Raw genomic sequence first — 25,881 nt, 5'->3', positions numbered from 1 at the left:
ACCTCGCTAAATATTAATTTATTTGATATCTCACTTTAATCAATATTAACAGTGCCCTCAGGTATTCTGTCAATGCATTTAAACCCGTCTGCATCTTAAAGCATTGTCGCAAAGACTTACTTTGAGTAAGCATCAACCGAGCTGAATCAAATCAGCCGGGATGTTACGGGTAGCGTTGCTTGTTTGGCTGCGTTTGAATTCAGGATTTAATAAGCAACAACTCTTTTCTGAGCTTATTAACCACAGGAAAAATGCCTCGTCATGACTTGGAGAGCCTTATTAGAATACATTCGCTTTCGCGAGTTGTTTTCATTTTCTGCCTCTCTGGTTTGACTTGGGTATGCAGTTTTGGCAGTCAGATTTTCCTTTTTACCATTAGTGGGCTCCAAATGAAATAGACGCAGGTTGCCAGTGGTTCAGTAGCAGCTGGCAGGGTTTAATGGGACGACAGCATCTGCTTTTAGTTAATTTTAAAATTAGAAACACTTCTCTCATTTCCAAGATGGTGTTATGGTGATTAGAACTGGAAGACTCTGTTGGTATCAGAAAGGGAGAAAGGCTGAAAGGCACACTTGGCAGTGAATTGGTTAGAAGGACGATAGCTTTATTTTATTATCTTCTCATTCATGTTCAAGGGCAGCTCAAACAAGCAGGTGTCCCTGTGGTCACCCTGAGGTGTTAAGCTGTCTCCAAATTTGTTCTTAAACTTAGAAAAACCATATGATCATCCACATCCCTGGACTTGGGTGGTACTTTCCTCTGCTCATGGGAAATGTCCCAAGACAGTTCTGAACTTGCAAGGTGCTTAAAATATCTAAACCCTCAAAAATTCATGACCTGGAAAACTGTTTTCACTTTCCGTGAGGCTCAGCATAGAGAAGTCCAGGACACAACCTCATTTAAGCTGCTGGCAAAAAGAAATGCCGTGTTTTCAGTCATATCATTCTGCAATCAGAGGAAATTAGAGAATTGACACAAGGGAAAGATACTGACTTACTGTTTTCTTATTAAGTAATGCATTTAAGGGAACGGCACAGGATAAATTAATTTCACTTCATCTCTAAATAATTCCTAGTATGAATTTAATATGGTCAGTCACAAACTTTGGATTTTTATTAGCATTAATATCATTTTCTTGTTACTTTATGTTACCAACTCAAACTTCAGCTCTTAACGAAAGAGGTTTATTCACTATTTCCTAATGAATTTAAGATTACCTTAAGATGTTTCCTTTCTTCCTGATTCAGCAAGTGTTCAAATTGAACTAACTTACACCTCTTCCAAAACAAGAATTTGAGTTTCTGAATAGTTGTGTACACACTGTCCTGTAGATATTCATTTTCTACATTTCCCAACTTCTCTACATTGTTTCAAAGTTATATATGTTTAAGAGAAAAAAATTGGGTGAGTCTGCCAGGTTTTTAATTTTGCTCTTTTGTACCAATCTATTTTTTTCCCTCCAGTAGACAATTAATTCTGATAATTTTGCCCATTTGTGGTACTAGGAGTTATTTTTTAAAAATTATTTATTTATTTATTTACTTTTAAAAACCAAAATTTTTTATTTTGAAATAATCTCTAGCCTGCAGAAAAATTGCAAGTAAATAGTACAATAGACTCCCATAATACCCCTTCCCCAGATTTACCAAGTTTTAACATTTTTAGGCAGTTATTTTTTAAAATTTCGATTCCTCCAGATAACGTTTATTTCAAATTTGAATTTTTTCAAAGTACTTTTTGTTTGGAATGTGTTTTTCTTTGCAGAAATGAAAAGTAACCTAACTTTTTAAAAATCTGAGATAAAGTTCCAAGTCGTTTTATATTTTTTGACAGGAACTTCTGTTCACTTTGGTTCTCTTTAGTTCTTGAGAGCTAATCATTTACTTTGCTATTATTTTTCCTTTATTGCCATTTTTACATAAAATATTTTTGTATTTAAAATATTTTCAGCATTCTTTAAATACTCCTGTGTAAAAGTTTGTGGTGATTTCTAAAAGAAGGATGCATGCTTAATATCTTGCATGTTTTCTTCACTTGTGTCTCTACTGGGTGTGTTTTCATGATCTTCATGTTTAAAATTACAATAGAGAAAAATATTTCTCTCTGTTCTTCTTCTCCTTCCCCTTCCTGTTCTTCTTCTTCCCCTCCCCCGTTCCTTTTTCTCGCTTCCCTTTCCTCCCCTGCCCCTTTCTTCTCTCCTCTCCGCCACACATGAAGTACTAATGGCAGCTGACCACCATTTGTACTCCTCCAGGTCAGGTAAAGGAGTGGGCAGCTGCCCTTCTCCCCTGGTGATGAGAGTTGTTTGCCTTCTTGGTCAGCTTCCATCCCTGGGGGCAGAAAGTAGCGGTGTGCTGGATTTTCCAACAGCCTCCTAGCTTTCCCTTGGACCGAGTTTCTTAAGGTTCCACAAGAACATGCCCCAGTGAGCAATTACATTCCTTCCCTTTACAGGTGTTTTTCTTTTCCTTCTTTTTTTTTTTTTTTTTTTTTTGCTCTAACAGAGGGCACACATAGTCTGGTAGAATTTTTTTTTTTTTTTATTAGAAACTTGAAGCAACTGGGGAAGGCAGGGAGAAATAGCAGATGAGGTGTCTTTGGGTGAGTCACGGTGTTTTAGTAAGTGGGGTGAAAATGTAACAGATGAATTATCGCAATTGGTAGGTTGGAACTCTGCTGAGTTAGGATTGTCCTGTGTTCTTCCTTCTTCTCCTTCTTTGGAATGAAAGCATCAGAGCAGGGAAGGGAAAGTGCTGGGAAAATGTGGTGGTAGCTTGTGTGTGCTGGTGAATTTTCTGTTTGTTTCTAAATTTAATTTGTAAAAACAGCTGGATGATTTTATTTTAAGAGAACCATAGAAAGCCAGAAATCAGACTAATTTAGGGGAGTTTTACTATAAACATATTACCATGTTTACTTTGTTTGTAGGACTTTTCACAAAGATTGAGGGAAAAAGTAAACTAATGTAGCTGAAAAAGATTCTGATTTTGGATTATAAAGAATATTCTCCAAACTCGTTCAATCACTGGGCGTCTCTAAGTACTTTAGACTGGGACCCAAGTCAGTGTCAAGTAGGGTGCCAGCACGTTGGGCTGGGCTGAAAGTTTCCGGTTTCAAAAAAATGACCAATGGTTATAGAATTGTGAAGCATTTACCGAAATAAAAAGTCAACTATTTGTATCTCTGTTCATTAGTTTAGGTTTTAAACTAATCCACGAGGTGTAGTGTTCCTTGGCCAGAAAGGAAACAGAATTTCTACCTTATTTATGGTAGAACATATATTCTGATTGAACACTCTAAATGCATTTTTAAGTTTGAATCCCAAATAAGTTATTAACAAATTTACCTAGTCCCAGTGTATCCATGAATTGTTAAGAGCTGCTAGGGATGATTGAGTTATTTGAAAACAGTGAAAATTTAATAGAGGATTAATACCATAGACATTATGTAGTCATTGGCTTCTCGTGTGACAGCTCCTTTTTATTCCATGAATTCAAAGGATGGCTTATTTTTTCATATAAAGACTATGGTTCTCAAAATATAGAATGATCATTTGGTCAAAAGCTGAAAATAAAAGATTTCCTTGAGAAGCCTCCTGGATTTTAAAATGGTGATTTGCTGGTAGCAAGTTGATTGAAAATGTTATCTGACTTGTATGAGATTTAAATAATTGACTTAATGACAGAGAGAATATTCAGTTACTGCAGTAATTGGTTGGCAAAGCCTTTAGAACAGAATTATTTAGTCCTAGTTATAAAGGATTGCACCTTTAATCAGGGTGCTTAATTTGATTTCTTGAATGTATCTGTGGCTTGTCTGACAAACTCAGTAACAAATGAGTTCTGAACTGTAGGAACCGATCAAAATGTAATCAGTGTCAATTGCCATTGTTGTAGTTTATCGCATATTGCTGTCAGTTGCTGTAATCGAGAGCTGTTGAAGTGCTTTGAAAAGTTTCCAGACTTTCGAGTAATCGACTTCATATATCTGATGTTACGGCTGTGAAATAACCATCACTTCCTGTTTTACTTTATTTTCAAAAAGTTTGAGAAATAACATTGCGTTGTCACCCATCCTTTCCCATGCCGAAGCCTCAAACTTTTTAAGTGGCGTGCATGACGTAACATGGTGGTCCCATTTGGACAGGATTTTCTTTTTGAACTTCAGTTTGAAAAGGGTATACTAACAAGTTTCCTTCTGTATATAGACAAATAACAGTGTAAGGGAGGAAAAAATACCTGAAACGACTAGTTTTCTGGGGGGGTCTTAGTTGAAACATCATTCTGGAGTGAGGGAGAAGTAAGTGTTTTCCACAAATCTCTTATTTTCTCCTTTGTGTGATTGGAGCGTAGAAACTCACTCCAGTTTCTGTTGATTGTTTGATGTCTTTCATCATAAGCCATTTACTGCTCCCTCCCGAGGGTAGGTACCACCACTGAGCGCTTATACTTTTGGTGACTCAGCTGTGGTAATTACCCACTCATTTGATGATTTATGGAAATCTGCGTACATTCCTGATTTGCTTTGATGCTCTCAGTAGTTCCACGAGAGCGTGTACGTTATCTCCGTCGTGCACATGAAGAGCTGAAGTTCAGAGAGGTTTGGAGCTGACTTGTTGGGGTGGTGAGGCTGGTCAGGGCTGAGGCGGGATTGAAGCCCAGGTGTGTGTCCCTTGCTGCACGCTCCTCCCTGCTGCCAGGTCACGGCCAAGTGCAGTAGCCCAGCCTCACGAGGCTCGGAGATACCACCACACTTGGAATGCTTGCCTTTCCCACTATCCTTTCCTTTTATTTCAACCAGGGTTGACTTTTTCCTTTACAGAACTAATTGCGCTGCCCTCCTCCTCCTTCAACTCTTCTACTTCTTCTTTTTTTTAGTGCCTGTTTTACATCTTCTTTAGAGTTTACTAGATATTTGAAAGGGCATTTGTAAGAAATGCATCATTAACATACCTTTAGGACAAAGAAAACTAATTTAGAATGAATATCAGACATGTTACATAGAGGCTTCTAGTAAATATTTCTTGGATGAGTGTATAGATTGTAACGTTAATGTGAAAGATTACCCATGAAAGACTTTTTAAGTTTATGTGTCATTTCTGTTTTGGTTGATCACGTATTAGTCTTCAGAAAGATAATATGATGAGTATAAACCTTAGAAGTGTGGGACCAGACTCACCATCCTTTGCCCCCACTGACTTCTTGTTCTTCTAATAGGAATTTTGCCATTAAGGGTACTGCCTGTTTCCCCTGTCATGACACAGTGTGATAGCAATCATGCCATCTGAAACAAGTTCAAATGTATAGACACTGCAAAATGCCACATGCTGTAAGCCATGACTACTGAGTAGTACCTTATAATAAGAGTAGTAGTAGTAATAATAATAGATGTACATGCTTTGCAGTTATGAATATTTAAATGCTCTGTCCAGTTCTCCCCTACTCCCAGCCCAACCCTTATCCTTTTACTTCGATCTTCACTACAGATTTTCTGAAGTGTGAGAAATGTCTGATAAAAGAATATGGCTTATGATATGATAAGAAATTATATGTAATGTTTTTATAGGAAACCACAGAATTCAATATTTGTGGTTTGGCTGTTTAAAGATGAGCCATTCGGTCAAGGTTTGAATTATTTTTTTCTTCCTTGCTTGCTCACCAGATGTGAAAACCTGCAATGAGGTGGACCTGGAAAATTCTATAGATTGGGAAGTGAAGACAATAACGAGTGCCCTGAAACAGTATTTGAGGTGAGCTCCTCTCGGTGGTGGGGCGGGGGAAGAGCGGACTGTTTGGATGTTTAACACACAGCAAATGCAGACTCCGAACATGCATCTCAAAAGTCAAACCTTATGAGAAAGGACAACATTTATGAGGTACCTAATGATGTCCCAGGAAGTGTGGGACATAGTCAGTGAACATCAGTTGATAGATAAATTGCAACAGAACAGACCTGGAATAGACTTGGGTTTTGAAATAGAGTCTATTGTGGATGTGAGTTTTTGGAATTAAATGCTCTGAAACAGTAAGGAAGAAGGCTGTTTATTACATTCATTGAATCTTTTCTTTATGTTGTGGGCTAAAATGAAGACGTTTTCGTTTAAGTGTAAACCATGTGAACTTAAAGGATTATAATGATGACATACATATACCGAGCGATTTGAAAAGAAGTTTACTTGATGAGGTTTTTTATTCTTTTTTTAAGATAAACTTTGAGTTTTATATTTACTATAGGAAGTATCTAGGATTAGAGCTTGAAAAGCTTCAGCATTTCTTTGAGCATTCACCTTTCTTGAGAAAAGAAAGGAAATGAATGATCACAAAGCTTGAGGATAGATGAAGGACAAGTACACGGAGTAAGGGAATGGAAAACAGTCACGACTGTAATTCTTAGGCTGTGGGTCCGCTGGGGACTTCGCTTTTTGCCTGGCAGACAAATGGCACTGCTCCCCCATCATCAGTTCTTTTTAACCAACCCACAGGATTGATTTTCAGGTAAATACTATTTGGGTTCCAACAAGCACATTAGAATCAACTTATATTACATATTTTGTGTTTTAAAAAATTTGTATGTTTTAAAAATTTCAAATTTATACAAGCGGAGAGATGAGTATAATGACTCCTCATGGCCCCATTATCCTGCTCTTCAGTTTTCAACATTCGACACTTCTTGTTTCGTTAGTCTCTCTACTGCCACTTTTTGGAATAATACTTTAAAGATTTTCTAAAACACATTGCTGCACTCATAAATACTTGAGTGCATATCTCAAAAAAGGTAAGGACTTAAAAAAAGGACGTTACAGAAAAGACAAAAAGAATATAATTATCATACCGAACAAAATGCGTCTGATGCAGTACTCAACCTGTGTTCCATTTTTACAGATTTTTTTTTCAAAAACGTATTTTAATGTTTGTTTTAATTCCTCAGGATTTCAACACTGTCAGCACATTTCATTTGGTTGGTATGTTTTAAGTCGTTTTTCATTTGTGCAGTCCCCTCCCTCTACCCCGCCCCCCCAGCATTTAATTTGTTGATGAACCTGAGTCATTTTTACTCTTTTTTTTTTTTTTTTTTTTGCGGTACGCGGGCCTTTCACTGTTGTGGCGTCTCCTGTTGTGGAGTACAGGCTCCGGACGCGCAGGCTCAGCGGCCATGGCTCAGGGGCCCAGACGCTCTGCGGCATGTGGGATCTTCCTGGAACGGGGCACGAACCCGTGTCCCCTGCATCGGCAGGCGGACTCTCAACTACTGCGCCACCAGGGAAGCCCCTGAGTCATTTTTTAAAATAGAATTTTCCACATTTTAGATATGGCTGGTGGTATCCTCAGCTTTCTCTGTTATCTGTCATGTTTCCTATAAGCTAATAGTTAAATCTATAGGCTTCGTTAGATTCACATTCGGCTTTTGTTTATTTATTGCAAGAATACATCATAGCAGTGCTGTATTCTTCCTGTTGTGTTATTACATCAGGAGGCCTGTGTTGTCCAGTTGGCCCACTTTTTAATGAAATTAACATTTATCAGTGGGTTCAGGTGTGTGTTACCTATTTTCAAGTATTTTATTTAAAGATTTATTTTTTTATTTTTTTACATCTTTATTGTAGTATAATTGCTTTACAATGGTGTGTTAGTTTCTGCTTTATAGCAAAGAGAATCAGTTATACATATACATATGTTCCCATATCTCTTCCCTCTTGCGTCTCCCTCCCTTCCACCCTCCCTATCCCACCCCTCTAGGTGGTCACAAAGCACTGAGCTGATCTCCCTGTGTTTTGCGGCTGCTTCCCACTAGCTATCTATTTTACATTTGGTAGTGTGTATATGTCCATGCCACTCTCTCACTTTGTCCCAGCTTACCCTTCCCCCTCCCCATATCCTCAAGTCCATTCTTTGGTAGGTCTGTGTCTTTATTCCCGTCTTACCCCTAGGTTCTTCATAACATTTTTTTTTTTCCTGGATTCCATTTACATGTGTTAGCATACGGTATTTGTCTTTCTCTTTCTGACTTACTTCACTCTGTATGACAGACTCTAGGTCCATCCACCTCACTACAAATAACTCAATTTCGTTTCTTTTTATGGCTGAGTAATATTCCATTTTATATATGTGCCACATCTTCTTTATACATTCTTCCGATGATGGACACTTAGGTTGCTTCCGTCTCCTGGCTATTGTAAATAGAGTTGCAATGAACATTTTGGTACATGACTCTTTTTGAATTATGGTTTTCTCAGGGTATATGCCCAGTAGTGGGATTGCTGGGTCATATGGTAGTTCTATTTGTGGTTTTTTAAGGAACCTCCATACTGTTCTCCATAGTGGCTGTACCAATTCACATTCCCACCAGCAGTGTAAGAGGGTTCTCTTTTCTCCACACCCTCTCCAGCATTTATTATTTCTACATTTTTTGTTGATGGCCATTCTGACCAGTGTGAGATGATATCTCATTGTAGTTTTGATTTGCATTTCTCTAATGATTAATGATGTTGAGCATTCTTTCATGTGTTTGTTGGCAATCTGTATATCTTCTTTGGAGAAATGTCTGTTTAGCTCCTCTGCCCATTTTTGGATTGTGTTGTTTGTTTTTTTGATATTGAGCTGCATGAGCTGCTTGTAAATTTTGGAGATTAATCCTTTGTCAGTTGCTTCATTTGCAAATATTTTCTCCCATTCTGAGGGTTGTTTTTTCGTCTTGTTTATGGTTTCCTTTGCTGTGCAAAAGCTTTTAAGTTTCATTAGGTCCTATTTGTTTATTTTTGTTTCTATTTCCATTTCTCTAGGAGGTGGGTCAAAAAGGATCTTGCTGTGATTTATGTCATAGAGTGTTCTGCCTATGTTTTCCTCTAAGAGTTTGATAGTTTCTGGCCTTACATTTAGGTCTTTAATCCATTTTGAGCTTATTTTTGTGTATGGTGTTAGGGAGTGTTCTAATTTCATACTTTTACATGTACCTGTCCGGTTTTCCCAGCACCACTTATTGAAGAGGCTGTCGTATCTCCACTGTACATTCCTGCCTCCTTTATCAAAGATAAGGTGACCATATGTGCGTGGGTTTATCTCTGGGCTTTCTATCCTGTTACACTGATCTATATTTCTGTTTCTGTGCCAGTACCATACTGTCTTTTTTTTTTTTTAACATCTTTATTGGGGTATAATTGCTTTACAATCGTGTGTTAGTTTCTGCTTTATAACAAAGTGAATCAGTTATACATATACATGTGTTCCCATATCTCTTCCCTCTTAGTACCATACTGTCTTGATTACTGTAGCTTTGTAGTATAGTCTGAAGTCAGGGAGCTTGTTTCCTCCAGCTCCATTTTTCGTTCTCAAGATTGCTTTGGCTATTCGGGGTCTTTTGTGTTTCCATACAAATTGTGAACTTTTTTGTTCCAGTTCTGTGAAAAATGCCATTGGTAGTTTGATAGGGATTGCATTGAATCCGTAGATTGCTTTGGGTAATAGAGTCATTTTCACAATGTTGATTCTTCCAGTCCAAGAACATAGTATATCTCTCCATCTATTTGTATCATCTTTAATTTCTTTCATCAGTGTCTTATAATTTTCTGCATACAGGTCTTTTGTCTCCTTAAGTAGGTTTATTCCTAGATAGGTAGGTTTATTCCTAGAAATTTTATTCTTTTTGTTGCAGTGGTAAATGGGAGTGTTTTCTTAATTTCACTTGCAGATTTTTCATCATTAGTGTATAAGAATGCCAGAGATTTCTGTGCATTAATTTTGTATCCTGCTACTTTACCAAATTCATTGATTAGCTCTAGTAGTTTTCTGGTAGCATCTTTAGGATTCTCTATGTATAGTTTCATGTCATCTGCAAACAGTGACACCTTTACTTCTTCTTTTCCGATTTGGATTCCTGTTATTTCTTTTTCTTCTCTGACTGCTGTGGCTAAAACTTCCAAAACTATGTTGAATAAGAGTGGTGAGAGTGGGCAACTTTGTCTTGTTCCTGATCTTAGTGGAAATGGTGTCAGTTTTTCACCATTGAGGAGAGTGCTGGCTGTGGGTTTGTCATATATGGCCTTTATTATGTTGAGGAAAGTTCCCTCTCTGCCTACTTTCTGCAGGGTTTTTATCATAAAAGGGTGTTGAATTTTGTTGAAAGCTTTCTCTGCATCTATTGAGATGATCATATGGTTTTTTTCCTTCAGTTTGTTAATATGGTGTATCACGTTGAGTGATTTGCGTATATTGAAGAATTCTTGCATTCCTAGGATAAACCCCACTTGATCATGGTGTATGATCCTTTTAATGTGCTGTTGGATTCTGTTTGCTAGTATTTTGTTGAGGATTTTTGCATCTATGTTCCTCAGTGATATTGGCCTGTAGTTTTCTTTCTTTGTGACATCTTTGTCTGCTTTTGGTATCAGGGTGATGGTGGCTTCGTAGACTGAGTTTGGGAGTGTTCCTCCCTCTGCTATATTTTGGAAGAGTTGGAGAAGGATAGGTGTTAGCTCTTCTCTGAATGTTTGATAGAATTCACCTGTGAAGCCATCTGGTCTTGGGCTTTTGTTTTTTGGAAGATATTTGATCACAGTTTCAATTTCAGTGCTTGTGATTGGTCTGTTCATATTTTCTATTTATTCCTGGTTCAGTCTCAGAAGGTTGTATTTATCTAGGAATTTGTCCATTTCTTCCAGGTTGTACATTTTATTGGCATAGAGTTGCTTGTAGTAATCTCTCATGATCCTTTTTATTGCTTCAGTGTCAGTTGTTACTTCTCCTTTTTCATTTCTAATTCTATTAATTTGAGTCTTCTCCCTTTTTCTCTTGATGAGTCTGGCTAATGGTTTATCAATTTTGTTTATCTTCTCAAAGAACCAGCTTTTAGTTTTATTGATCTTTGCTATCACTTCCTTTATTTCTTTTTCATTTATTTCTGATCTGATCATTATGATTTCTTTCCTTCTGCTGAACTTGGGGTTTTTTTGTTCTTCTTTCTCTAATTGCTTTAGGTGCAAGGTTAGGTTGTTTATTTGAAATGTTTCCTGTTTCTTAAGGTAGGATTGTATTGCTATAAACTTCTCTCTTAGAACTGCTTTTGCTGAATCCCATAGGTTTTGGGTCGTCGTGTCTCCATTGTCATTTGTTTCTAGGTATTTTCTGGTTTCCTCCTTGATTTCTTCCGTGATCACTTCGTTATTAAGTAGTGTATTGTTTAGTCTCCATGTGTTTGTATTTTTTACAGACCTTTTCCTGTAATTGATATCTAGTCTCATAGTGTTGTGGTCGGAAAAGATACTTGATACGATTTCAATTTTCTTAAATTTACCAAGGCTTGATTTGTGACCCAAGATATGATCTATCATGGAGAATGTTCCATGAGCACTTGAGAAAAATATGTATTCTGTTGTTTTTGGATGGAATGTCCTCTAAATATCAATTAAGTCCATCTTGTTTAATGTATCATTTAAAGCTTGTGTTTCCTTATTTATTTTCATTTTGGGTGATCTGTCCATTGGTGAAAGTGGGGTGTTAAAGTTCCCTACTATGATTGTGTTACTGTCAATTTCCCCTTTTATGGCTGTTAGTATTTGCCTTATGTATTGATGTGCTCCTATGTTGGGTGCATATATATTTACAATTGTTATATCTTTTTCTTGGATCGATCCCTTGATCATTATGTAGTGTCCTTCTTTGTCTCTTGTAATAGTCTTTATTTTAAAGTCTATTTTGTCTGATATGAGAATTGGTACTCCAGCTTTCTTTTGATTTCCATTTGCATGGAATATCTTTTTCCATCCCCTCACTTTCAGTCTGTATGTGTCACTATGTCTGAAGTGGGTCTCTTGTAGACAGCATAAATATGGGTTTTGTTTTTGTATCCATTCAGCCAGTCTGTGTCTTTTGGTGGTAGCATTTAATCCATTTACATTTAAGGTAATTATCAATATGTATGTTCCTATTCCCACTTTCTTAATTGTTTTGGGTTTGTTATTGTAGGTCTTTTCCTACTTTTGTGTCTCATCCTAGAGAGGTTCCTTTGGCATTTGTTGTAAAGCTGGTTTGGTGGTGCTGAACTCTCTCAGCTTTTGCTTGTCTGTAAAGGTTTTAATTTCTCCATCAAATCTGAATGGGATCCTTGCTGGGTAGAGTAATCTTGGCTGTAGGTTTTTCTCCTTCATCACTTTAAATATGTCCTGCCACTCCCTTTTGGCTTGCGAAGTTTCTGCTGAAAGATCAGCTGTTAACCTTATGGAGATTCCCTTGTGTGTTATTTGTTTTTTTTCCTTGCTGCTTTTCATATGTTTTCTTTGTATTTAATTTTTGATGGTTTGATTAATATGTGTCTTGGCATGTTTCTCCTTGGATTTATCCTGTATAGGACTCTCTGTGCTTCCTGGGCTTGATTAACTATTTCCTTTCCCATATTAGGGAAGTTTTCGACTATAATCTCTTCAGATATTTTCTCAGTCCCTTTCTTTTTCTCTTCTTCTTATGGGGCCCCTATAATTCGAATGTTGGTGGGTTTAATGTTGTCCCAGAGGTCTCTGAGACTGTCCTCAGTTCTTTTCACTCTTTTTTGTTTATTCTGCTCTGCAGTAGGTTATTTCCACTGTTTTATCTTCCAGGTCACTTATCCATTCTTCTGCCTCAGTTATTCTGCTATTGATCCCTTCTAGAGTATTTTTAATTTCATTTATTGTATTGTTCATCATTGCTTGTTTCCTCTGTAGTTCTTGTAGGTCCTTGTTAAATGTTTCTTGCATTTTCTCTATTCTATTTCCAAGACTTGGGATCATCTTTACTATCATTATTCTGAATTCTTTTTCAGGTAGACTCCCTATTTCCTCTTCATTTGTTTGGTCTGGTGGGTTTTTACCTTGCTCCTTCATCTGCTGTGTGTTTTTCTGTCTTCTCATTTTGCTTATCTTACTGTGTTTGGGGTCTCCTTTTTGCAGGCTGCAGGTTCGTAGTTCCCGTTGTGTGCCTGTCCCCAGTGGCTAAGGTTGGTTCAGTGTGTTGTGTAGGCTTCCTGGTGGTGGGGACTAGTGCCTGTGTTCTGGTGGATGAGGCTGGATCCTGTCTTTCTGGTGGGCAGGTCCACGTGTGGTGGCGTGTTTGGGGTGTCTGTGGCCTTATGATTTTAGGCAGCCTCTCTGCTAATGGGTGGGGTTGCGTTCCTGTCTTGCTAGTTGTTTGGCATAGGGTGTCCAGCACTGTAGCTTGCTGGTCGTTGAGTGAAGCTGGGTGCTGGTGTTGAGATGGAGATCTCTGGGAGATTTTCGCCATTTGATATTACGTGGAGCTGGGAGGTCTCTTGTGGGCCAGTGTCCTGAATTCTGCTCTCCCACCTCAGAGGCACAGCCCTGACTCCTGGCTGGAGCACCAAGAGCCTTTCATCCACACGGCTCAGAATAAAAGGGAGAAAAAGTAGAAAGAAAGAGGATAAAATAAAATAAAATAAAGTAAGATAAAATAAAGTTATTAAAATAAAAAGTAATTATTAAAAATTTTTTTAAAGTAAAAAAAAAACGGATGGACAGAACCCTAGGAAAAATGGTGAAAGCAAAGCTATACAGACAAAAATAACACACAGAACATACACACTCACAAAAAGAGAAAAAGGGAAAATTATCATGTCTCCCAAAGTCCACCTCCTCACTTTGGGATGATTCGTTGTCTATTCAGGTATTCCACAGATGCCCGTACATCAGGTTGATTGTGGAGCTTTAATCTGCTGCTCCTGAGGCTGCTGGGAGAGATTTCCCTTTCCCTTCTTTGCTCACACAGCTCCCGAGGTTCACCTTTGGATTTGGCCCCGCCTTTGCGTGTAGGTCGCCTGAGGGCGTCTCTTCACGCCCAGACTGGACGGGGTTAAAGGAGCCGCTGATTCGGGGGCTCTGGCTCACTCAAGTCGGGGGGAGGGAGGGGTACGGATGCGGGGCAAGCCTGCGGCAGCAGAGGCCACCATGACGTTGCAGTAGCCTGAGGCGCGCCGCACGTTCTCCCGGGGAAGTTGTCCCTGGATCATCACGGGGCCCTGGCAGTGGCGGGCTGCACAGGCTCCCAGGAAGGGGGCTGTGGATAGTGACCTGTGCTCGCACACAGGCTTCTTGGTGGCGGCAGCAGCAGCCTTAGCGTCTCAGGCCCGTCTCTGGGTCCACGCTTTTAGCCGCGGCTCGCGCCCGTCTCTGGAGCTCCTTTAAGCAGCGCTGTTAATCCCCTCTCCTTGCGCACCAGGAAACAAAGAGGGAAGAAAAAGTCTCTTGCCTCTTCGGCAGGTCCAGACTTTTCCCGCACTCCCTCCCGGCTAGCCACGGCGCACTAACCCCCTGCAGGCTGTGTTGACGCCGCCAACCCCAGTCCTCTCCCGGCGCTCCGACGGAAGCCCGAGCCTCAACTCCCAGCCCCGCCCGCCCCGGCGGGTGAGCAGACAAGCCTCTCGGGCTGGTGAGTGCCAGTCGGCACCGACCCTCTGTGTGGGAATCTCTCCGCTTTGCCCTCCGCACCCCTGTTGCTGTGTTCTCCTCCACGGCACGGAAGCTTCCCCCCTCCTCCACCCGCAGTCTCCGCCCGCGAAGGGGCTTCCTAGTGTGTGGAGACCTTTCCTCCTTCACAGCTCCCTCCCACTGGTGCAGGTCCCGTCCCTATTCTTTTGTCTCTGTTTTTTCTTTTTTCTTTTGCCCAACCCAGGTACATGGGGAGTTTCTTGCCTTTTGGGAGGTCTGAGGTCTTCTGCCAGCGTTCAGTAGGTGTTCTGTAGGAGTTGTTCCACGTGTAGATGTTATTTGTGATGTATCTGTGGGGAGAAAGGTGATCTCTGCGTCTTACTCTTCCGCCATCTTCCTCAAGTGCCAAAGAAGATGTTTTTAGCCACTGTTTGAGATTTTTTTTCTTAACCTTTTAAGTACAGTCAGTCCTCTGTATCCTCAGGTTGGTCCCACATTCACGGATTCAACCAACCGCGGATGGTGTAGGTTGTTTACGGTCCACAGTTGGGTGAATCTGTGGAAACTGAGGCCAGACTGTAGAACATGAGCATCTGCCGATTTTGATGTCCAAAGTGGGTCCTGGAACCAATCCCCTGCTTATGCTGAGGGACGACCTTATTATTATCCCTGTTCTAGAAGGGGGTAAAATGAAGACTAAATCTTTGTGCTTATATTTAGTTTGCCACTGGTAGTGAGTAACTGGTTTAGATGAGGATTATGGTAATATCTCATTAGCCCCAACCCTGGGATTGGAGTGTACACTTCCTGATGATATTGACATCTTATGTGGTTTTGGTCATTGCAGTATCTCAGCATCTAGAGCTAACTCTGTCACTCAAATATGAGAGCAGAGGTTCTAAACTGGGGGTGACTTTGGCACTCTCCAGCCCTACTCCAGGGCTCTTTGGCAATGTTTGGAGACATTTTTGGTTGGCAGGATTCCTGAAGAGGGATGCTGCTGGCATCTAACGTGTGGAGACCAGGGATGGACAGCTGAACATCTGCAGTGCGCGAGACGGCCCTCCCCTGTCCCCAGATGTCCAAAATGTCAGTAGTGCTGAGGTTGAGAAAGCCTGTATTAGACGGATGAAGGACAGAATGGGTGAAGGATATAAAAGTAAAATAAATGTCCTATATTAATCTGACCAGCAGAGGATGGTGCCTTGCCAGGAGGTAGCTTTAAACCCAGTTTACTGTTTTTTAAGCTTATGCCTAGTACAGTTCAAAATGATTTGGTTATTGGTTGGAAGCTAAGGGCAAAAATCCACTTCTTTTGTAGTAAATTGCATGTGTGTTTTTTCCTGCTTCACATGATTCTTTCTTCCCTTATTGGGGGAATTAGTTTAATAAACTAGAGGATCTTTTTCTGCAATACATACAGTTTCTTTCTGGTTCTTTTTTTTTTTTTTTTTCTTGCAGTATGCGGGCCTCTCACTGTTGTGGCCTCTCCCCTTGCGGAGCACAGGCTCCGGACGCGCAGGCTCAGCGGCCATGGCTCACGGGCCCAGTTGCTCCGTGGCATGTGGGACCTTCCCATACTGGGGCACAAACCCGCGTCCCCTGCATCGGCAGGCGGACTCCCAACCACTGCGCCACCAGGGAAGCCCTCTTTCTGGTTCCTTATACTCTCTGAAGTTAGTTCCTTCTTGTCTCTGGTCTTGTGTTACTTTTTCTGTTTTTTTCTCTTTACATTGCTTCATCCTATTGAATTTCACTTTTAAGCAAGCATTGCCTACAGAAGAACATTAGGAGATGCTATTATTGTATAACTTCACTCCTAACAATACACACAGGCTGCCTGAAGGTGATAAAGTGATTATCATAAAATGGCAGATGCCTTGGGAGAGTTGAAAGTTAGGTTGCTGTTCCCTTCCCCTATGTTATTTTTAGCAACTGAAGATGCAGTAATCAGGATTTAATAAGTTTTCTGGTGATGCACCAAAGAGGAGAAAACTGAGGTTTTTATTTACCTTCATTTTGGCTACCTGGTTACGGTCAAGCAAGGGTGTTTCTTTTAGCACAAGAGGTAATACAGTGTGATGGTTTGGAGCATGGGCTCTGGAGCCAGCCTGCCTGGGTCACTTATGGCACAATGACGCGAAGCTGAATATAGCTTTTCTCACCAAAGAAGCTGTTGCCCTTGAATTCTTTTCGCTGCAAATATTGGATCGGAGGTTGGAAATAGATGAAGGGAAATAGCCAAACATCCCCATCCCCCCTCCGTCCCCCAACAAACACTAAACTAAAATGAGCAAAGCCTCCAGGGTCTGGGAGGTAGAAAAAGATGTGCGATAGACACATGTATGGCATCTCCTGTCATCTTCTTCTGACTTGAGGCGAAGTTTTTTTTTTTTTTAAGCTAAAACGAGGGTTGGATTCCAGCCCTCTGGTTGATTTCCCATCTGTTCCGACCATAATTTTGATTTCCGGTCATGTGTTCATTTCAGCATTTTCCCATTGTCAGGGGAGAGATGAGCTATTTTGTGAGGTTTGTAGTAAAATGATTTTACCTGGAAGAAACTTCTAAGCCTGGAAATGAGAATGGGACTTTTGGGGAAGAAAATGCCACTCTAGTAAATATTATGCTTTATACCCCTAGACAGAGCCCGTTGAGAGGTAGGTCATGTTGGGTGAGAAGCCGACAGGTATGATGACTCAATATAATTAATTTTGTGTGGGGAACTTGTCATTTTTATTACTGCTTCCCCAACATTAACAATACTTAATATTTTTTTATGCTGCATTGCCTGGCTAGACATACAGCAGTGATATAAGCAGCACGTAGAAGATACCTAGATACAAATTCATTTTTATTGGAAAAGAAATGCTCTCTATGGGGTTTCTGAGTGTTCTCATTTTTCCCCCTTTCTTTTCGAAACCCTTTAACTTTTATTCTCTGACAGATTAGCATTTTCCTTCATCGCTACTTCCTGCTTGTTCGAGTTTTGAAACAAAACCAAAGGTTTCCTTCTGATTGCCTCTTCTTTTTCTTTATTTAGTCTGTGGTGTAATTCATTTTATTTTTCTTTCCTAAATGAGAGTCTAGAGGATGAAGGGGAGGAAGAGAGGAAATAAAAGAACAGTTTTTTCTTCACTAGTGCTTTTAAGTTTTAGTATCGGCCTCTACAGCTGTCATTTCATGCGCATGTGTGCACATGTGTGTGTCCGTGTGTGTCCTGCAGCATCAAAGGCTGTATGTAAGATAAAATGGTGGCTACTAGGGGATGGTGGAGGGATAAGATTGATGGTGTATAAGGTACAAACTTGTAATGAGTAGTAAATAGACCCTAGAGATCTAAGGTACAGTATAATGAATGTAGACAATAATAGTACACTATAATTATGTAATGTGATAAATATTGACACATCGGTGATACCACGATATATAAATGTATCAAAATAATAGGCTGTACACCTTAAACTTACCCAATGTTCCAAGTGAAATTTATTCAATAAAAAATTGTATGTAGGGAACATAATCTGTAAATTTGTTTTTCCATTTTGTTGAAGTTTTATTGACGTGTAACTGACGTACAATAAACTGCATATATTTATAGTACACATTTTGATAAGTTTGATGTGTGTGTACATCTGTGAAGCCATCACCAAAATCAAGTGGCTGAACCCTCCCATCACCCCCAGAGTTTCCTCAAGCCCCTTTGAACTCCCTGTCTCTCACTTTTCTCTTCTCATTCCCTCATCCCTGGGCAAACCACTGGTCTGCTTTCTGTCATTATACATTAATTTGCACTTCCTATAATTTCATATAAATGGAATAACATAGCATGTACTTTTTAAAATCTGGGTTCTTTCACTCAGCATAATTACAGATTCACCTGTGTTGTAGCAAGGACCAATAGTTCATTCCTTCTCAATGCTAACTAGTGTTCCATTTTATAGATACACCACAAATTTCTGTTTTATCCATTTACCTGTTAATAAATATTTGGGTTGTTTATACCTTTTGGCTGTTATAAATAAAGCTACTAAAAACTTTTGTGTACAAATCTTTGAGTGAACGTAGGCTTTCATTCCTCTTGGGTAAATCCTAAGAGTATAATGCCTGGATTGTACGATAGGTGTATGTTTACCTTTTGGGGAAACGGACAAACTTTTTTCCAAAGTGGTTGTTTTTCGTTACATTTCCACTTACGATGTACAAGAGTTCCATTTCCTTTATACATCCTTGCCAAATCTTGATATTTCGGATACAAGTCTTTAGATAATGTGCTTTGCAGATGTTTTCTTCATGACTTCCTGGCTTGTATTTTCATTCCCTTAAAAGTGCCTTGCAAAGAGCCTTTAAAAATTTTGATGAAGTTGAATTTACTAGTTTTTATGGACTGTACTTTATGGATTGTGCTTTTGCCTAATCCAAAGTCACAAAGATTTTATGTTTTCTTCTAGAAGTTTTATAGTTTTAGGTTTTACACTTAGATCTATGATCTATTTCAAGTTAGTCGTTGTGTAAGATATAGAATATGGATCCAAGTTCACTTTTGAATATGGATGTCCAGTTGTTTCAGTACCATTTGTGGGAAAAACTATCCTTTCTCCACTGAATTGTCTATTGTTTGCTAGTATGGTGAGTTGCATTGATTTTAATTTAATATTAAGGCAGTTACATTTCTGTGATAAACCCAGCTTGGTCATGATGTATTATCCTTTTATTTATCTTGTTGAATTCCAGTTGCTAACGTTTTATTTAGAATAGTTGCATCTACATTCATGAGTAATACCGGTCTGTAGTTTTCTTATAATGTATTTAATTTTGGTACTAAGGTAAATGCTGACATCAAAGAATCAGTTAGAAAATATTCCCTCTTCTATTTTCTGGAAGGATTTGCATAGAATTGGTATTATTTCTTTTTTAACTGTTTGATAGAATTTATCAGTGAGTCATTTGGGCCTAGAGCTTTCTTATTGGCAGGATTTTTAACTACAAATTCATTTTCTCTAATTGATATGGGTTACCTGTTTCTCAGGTTACCTATTTCTTTTGGAGTGAGACTTAGTAGTTTGTGTCTTTTGAGACATTTGTCCATTTCATCTAAACTGTTGAATTTGTGGGCATGAATATTTTCATAATATTTTATTTTCTTTGTAATACTTTAGAACCTGGAGTGATTCTTCAGTCGCCTCTATTACTTCTGATTGGTGATTTGTGTTTTCTTTTATTTCCTAATTATTATGGCTAGACTTACCAACTTTATTGATTATTTCGAAGAACCAGTTTTTGGATTTATTTATTTTCTCTGTTTCTGTTTGTTTGTTTTCTGTTTAATTGATTTCTGCTCTGATCTTGGTTTCTGTTTTTCTGCTTATTTTGGGTTTAATTTACTTTCTTTTTGGCTGTTTAAGGTAGGAAGTTTAAGACCTTTCTTTTTTCTAACATAGGTACTTAGTGGTATAAATTTACCACCAAATACTGCTTTACCAACATCCCTTAAATTCTGATATGTTGTATTTTCATTTTTGTTTCATTTCAGAATACTTCCTGATATTCCTTTCTTTGAGGTTTTCTAGATATCTCTGTTATTGATTTCTAATTTAATTTTTACTGTAATCAGAGAAATACCCTGTATAAACTGAACCCTTTTAAATTTATGGAGATTTGTTTCATGGTCCAGGATCTCTTTATCTTGATAAATGCTTCATATGCACTGGGAAAGAATGTGTCTTCTGTTGCTTTTGGATGGCGTTTCATTTAGGTGATGGACGTACCAGTCAGGTGAAGTTGGTTGATAGCTTTGGTCAAATCTTCTCTATCCTAACTGATTTTGTCTACTCGTTCTATCAGTTATTGAGACACAGAGGTATTTAAGTCTCTGGCCATATTTGTGGATTTGTCTATTTCTCCTTGCAGTTCCATCCATTTTTGCTTCCTGGATTTTGAAGATCCTGTTATTAGACCCACTAACATTTAGGATTGTTACAAAAAACAAACAGCCATTTAGGATTATTATGTCTTCTTGATGAATTGACCTCTTTATCAATATGAAATGACCTTCTTTATCCCTGGCATTTTTTTGGGGCTTTTGCATATGTTTAAAATTTTTTTGTGTGTGTATCTTTGATGTCTTTTTTTTAAGCATTTGAAGAGGAGTTTCTGGGCTACGTGATTTAAACCTTTTAAAAGTTTTTATCTTTTATCTTGCCAGATTGCCCTCCAGAAGGGCTGTGCAGATTGATAACTTGTCTTAGTGTTCTTTAGGTGTTTATAGAGTCTGGAGATCTCGTCTTTTAAAATTTAAGATATGTATAAATGTTGATTGAACTGTAACATTCTGTTGACCACAGGATAAAAATCTACCATTTATGTAATCTGTTTGTAGAAAATTAAAATGATATGGGTGTTTTTTAAGTTGTCATCAATTTTATTTCATTTCTCTGTTATTTCATAGGCATACATCAATATTGGATGTCATATTTTTATAATAGAGATGTAAGAGAAGAGGACTGGAGGGACTTCCCTGGTGGTCCAGTGGTTAAGAATTCACCTTCCAGTGCAGGGGGTGTGTGTTCAACACCTGGTCGGGGAGCTAAGATCCCACGTGCCTCATGGCCAAAACAAAAACAAAAACAAAAACAAAACAAAACATAGAAACAGTATTATAGCAAATTCAATAAAGACTTTAAAAATGGTCCACATCAAAAAAATCTTAAAAAAAAAAAGAGGACTTGATTTCTTTAAATTTGTTTAATCTTTTCCATATTTTTTTTGTGGCATCCAGTTAATATCCTAGAGGTGATTTTCAAAATTATATGTTTATATTTGGTTGGATAGAATATTTGACTTTAAATAAGTTAGTATGTGGAAGGGAGTTTTATACATGAAATCAGATGTTTATAAAGGTACTTTCCAAGATTAAATATGAAGTACTGTGTGCTTAGATCTGATAGAGATTTGTGACTACTTAAGCTTGTACAGTGCGTGGTGCAGATAACACTTAATAAAGGAATCCATTTGAATGATGTATCTTCTTTGATATGTAAAAGTATTTCCTAGGGAAGTTTTGTACATTAAGAAATGCATGACATATTTAATACCCTTTTATAAAAAATGAATGCAAAAAGAGGTGACCTGTTTGTATTTGGTAATTCTAAGCTGTCCTTTTAATACAGGAGTCTTCCAGAGCCACTGATGACCTATGAATTACACGGAGACTTCATCGTTCCAGCCAGTACGTATTGCATCGAGGTGATAGAAACAGTTTTGTGATTGACAGTGTGTACAAACTGAAATTTACACATGAAAAATTTATCTTTATGTTATTGTAATCTGTGTTAAAAATGGAAATCACTTGAGGAGGTGTTTGCCCCCCCTTTTAGAAGATGAAAAAAGGGACAATTAATATATTCATTCATTCATTCATTCATTCACTCACAGACATGTATATATGTCCTACTGTGCACTAGTCACTGGTATATAATGAATATATAGAGCCATGAAAAGATTTCTGCCCCCAGGAGCCAATTCTTCAGCAAGTATTGGGGCACACACACCTCTCCCTGGACCATAATGTATATAATAATGACGTGAGCACAGTACGATGGGAACACAGGAGTATTTAACTTACAGACGGTTGGGGAGATTAGCAGATTCGGAGAGATTCGCATGTTGGAAATGACTTCACGTAGAAAGATATTGAGATGGAAATTGCAGGCAGAAGGAATATTGTGAGCTCATACCGGAAGCCCACACAATATTTGGTAGAGAGTGAATTCTATGTGATAAAATGTTAAATGAAAAAGGCTTATAGTTGGTAGCATTTTAATTTGTGATTAAATTTTTTGTGAGTCATACTCATTTCGAGCTTTCTTGCTTTCTCTCTCTGATACACTCTCTTACACTGTCTGTTGTACACACTCAGTTTTTCTATTCGACACTTGGTGTTAAATCATCCCAGTCTTCCAAAATATTCTGGTGTTAGGTATTTAATAGTTAAGGAAAGGAAGGTGGAGACATGCTAAGTGACTTGCCAGATTTTGGAGATCTTTATTTAAAATTCAAAACCCCAGTTCCACTGGCTAAAACCTGCAGTATTGGTTTTCACAGGTGCACTGACAGTAGTTGTAACTGTATCTCCATTTCCTTTTATTTTCTTCCCTTGGATGTATTCCATCGTTTAATCTGTTGAAAACTTGAGCGCAATCCCTTGGGTCCTATGTTACTCCTGCCTGAACATTGCTTTAAATGTATCTTCTTGTGAGGTCCCTGCTCCAGCCAGCATGAAGGTTCCTAGGAGGTTGCAGAAAGAAGGAATAGTTAGGCCCAGTTAGACTCTACATATAAAACAGGCATTTGGAAAAGACAAAAATATGGTTCTGTTCACTTTTGTTTTCACATGGAAGAGGATTTCTTTTTTCTTTTTAAAGGGAGTTTGTATGATCAAGGAAGTGGGGGAAAGATTTCTTGGCAAAAACTCAAGCAAATGCTTAGTTGTTTTGATTCTTCCCCGTGGCATTTTTGGCAAACCGGGGGAAGAGAAATTAAACTCTCATTGGGGGACGGTTATTTCATGTTTGCCTCAGAGTCTGGAAAAAGCAGAAGAGTGCCAATTTTAATCTAGAATCCTTTGAGAATTGGAGAAAGATAAAGGGATTATGGAATAAAGTTTTCAGTTACCACAGGTTAGTATCATTATCACGCCTTGTAACCGAATCCAGTGTGTTTGAAATTCTAACATCGATGTATTTTACCAGATGAAGAGGTAGGAACTTACAAGTGTTTACTAAGTCCGTGGTGGTAGGAGGTGAGTTTCAAGAGTTGTTGAGGCTATCTTTCAACACTGTGGGAGAAGACATTGTGCCAGTATGAAGGGTAGCATCACCTCCTAGACGAGTACCTTGTGTTCTGCTTCCTGACTATGTTGGGATCTGACATAGAGTCTTCACAATGATTTGAATAACAAGCCTGTTCCAGAGAAACACTGTAGCTACTGTATTATTGGCAGGTATTTGCACCCAAGTGGAGTTACGGTTGGCATGGGACCCATAGTTACCTTATTTAATGGGGAAAAGTACGTATATTAAATGGGTGTATTTTCATGGCCAACATTTCCAGTGCAGACTTTCATTTTTTATTCAGTTCTCTTGTGAGCACTCTCAGCAGAGAGTATAGAAGCAGGTCCTCTGATCTTTACATGTGTCCTTTCCAGTGTTGACTAAAACGGTCACAGAAATCAGGTGGCCAGGATTAGTCTCCTCTTGAATAATGTTGGAAACTTGGAATTGCAGTTAAACTATCATTTTCCATTAACTATGGCAGAGATTCCCTTGTTTTGCTGCAGAGTCTTAGCTGAGCTGACTTCTAAAATGATCAAGCATCACCCATCTCTGTTACTGCCTCTCACACCAGCATGGAAACTAAATTTTGATTCTTTTCAGTCATGTGCAGTAGTTTCAGTCTGTTCTGTGATGTTGAGATGGTCTTTTCTCCCCTCCCTGCTGAGGGTTCTGAAGGTTTCTCCTGGGTCCCTTCATTTCTTCTCATCAGTTTCTTTCCTGTAGAGTTCCGTTGAGAACCTGTGAGTTAATTTCTGGAGTGTGTGATACAAATGTGAATTTTCTTTCTTTGTTGTCACCACAGAAGGCAAACATCTTTTGTTTTTCATTCTTAAAAGAAATACCTACTGGTCAATGGTGAATGCATTGAGAAATTAAAAAAAATTTTTTTTTGAAAGCGTCCAAATAACCCTTTCAGCTGAGGGAGTTAACTTAAAATTGCTAAAAGGAACTGGAGACCCTCTGTCTAGGAAAGTCACTCCTGTGTGTCTTCTGTACACACATAGCACTGCACTTCTGGTCACCAAATGTGTGGGTTTTCCCCACACCAACCAATTCTGTGATGCCAGCTGTGTGTCCTGCAGTTGGATTCAGGTCTGATTCTGTTCATCTGGAGTTAGCCTCTGATCCCACAAGTTAAGGACTCGTCCTACAAAACTGCACCCCCCATGAAAGACACCAGTTCCAAGTCCCAGGTTATCCCTGGGACTTTTGACTGATTGGCTAGAAATCAGCTTTCTCGTAACCCCTACCTTGGACATGAGAATTTGCTAGAGTCCATACCCTGTGCTGGGGGGATTTTTATGAAGGCTTCATCCTGTAGCCATAAGGGATTGTTAGCTCCATTTCTTGCCCCCTCCCCTCTCCAGAGAATGGTGGGTAGATCTGAAAATTCCAAGCTTCTAACCTCTCTTGTGACCAGCCCCCATCTAGAAGCCCACCAAAAGCCACCTCATTAAAACAGAAGATGTTCTTATCAGCCCCCAAATTCCAGGGGACTTAGGAGCTTGGTGTCAGACATTCCGATCACTCAGGAAATGACAGAGCCCCTAGGAGCTCTGTATCAGAAACTAGAGGGCTTCCCTGGTGGCGCAGTGGTTGAGAGTCCGCCTGCCGATGCAGGGGACACAGGTTCGTGCCCCGGTCTGGGAGGATCCCACATGCCGTGGAGCGGCTGGGCCCGTGAGCCATGACCGCTGAGCCTGCGCGTCCGGAGCCTGTGCTCCGCGAAGGGAGAGGTCACAGCAGTGAGAGGCCTGCGTACCGCAAAAATAAAAAAAAATAAAAAAAGAAACTAGAAATACTAGAACAAAAGACTCTCTGAGCACCCCCAAATACAAGACTTTTAGGAGCTCAGCATCAGGAACTGGGTGTAGAGACCAGTATACGTATATTTATTATTATTTTACACCATCCATCTTGCAAGAGAATATAATGGGCCTTTAGTATAGAAATTTATAAGATGAAAGTACAGTTTGCTTGGTTTACGCAGGAGTCAGAAGGTCGTTCCCAGCTGGGGAAGGCTGGCAGGCATTTACCTGGATCTCTTACTGCATGATGTTTATTACCTTTGAGAATGTTGTAGTCCTTGGTGTGTGTCTCAGCCTTTCAGGCTCAGAGTCTCTGACAGATCATATTGGTAAGAATTGGATCCATGCTTCAGGGCTGGACTCACGTTAAACTTGGTTTGAGAATGACAGCTGAAGCCTGGACGCCTAATATGGCATCACACAAAAAATTTCTGTCCCCCAGACCAGAACACTTGTCTTGCTGTCTTCAGTATGTTTTCTTCCTGTAGTCAAGGTACCTGGGAAGCAAAATCATAATCACAAAGTTCTTTAGTCACTTATGATGAAAAAGAAAACTATTATAAGATCCAAGGCACTGGCATTTGCTTAGCCAGAATGTTCTATCCTTATTGGTAAACCTGGGGAAACAAGACAGGGGAAACAAGACAAAATCATGTTGTCTTGGTGGGGAGGGACTCAGAAATCTGGAAATTAAAGGAATCGGATGCTTAATGACATCAAGCTATCTTAGCCTGCTGTAGTCAATTGCTGGTATTAGATAGTGTCTCCCACAGAAGGACTGGGATGCCTTGATGTCTGGTAATTGAAGCCCCGTGTGCTGTGGGAAGTGCTTGA

The 25,881-nt window shown here is 39.2% G+C and overlaps 1 protein-coding gene across 3 annotated transcripts in view; it reads left to right on the top strand.

The window, feature by feature from the left end:
* ARHGAP10 (Rho GTPase activating protein 10) overlaps window positions 1–25,881 on the top strand; it is a 327,186-nt gene that overhangs the window by 199,096 nt on the left and 102,209 nt on the right. For all 3 annotated transcript variants that reach the window (XM_060298805.2, XM_070045536.1, XM_030878175.3), the window contains 2 exons: window positions 5,662–5,749; window positions 21,575–21,633. In XM_060298805.2, coding sequence (XP_060154788.1) covers window positions 5,662–5,749; window positions 21,575–21,633 — 147 coding nt within the window. The remainder of the gene's footprint in view (window positions 1–5,661; window positions 5,750–21,574; window positions 21,634–25,881) is intronic.

This window comes from Globicephala melas, chromosome 5 (assembly GCF_963455315.2).
Source record: "Globicephala melas chromosome 5, mGloMel1.2, whole genome shotgun sequence".
In the NCBI taxonomy this organism is placed as follows: Eukaryota; Metazoa; Chordata; class Mammalia; order Artiodactyla; family Delphinidae; genus Globicephala; species Globicephala melas.
The sequence above is the reverse complement of the archived record's forward strand: the minus strand, read 5'-3'. Positions and strand labels throughout refer to the sequence as shown.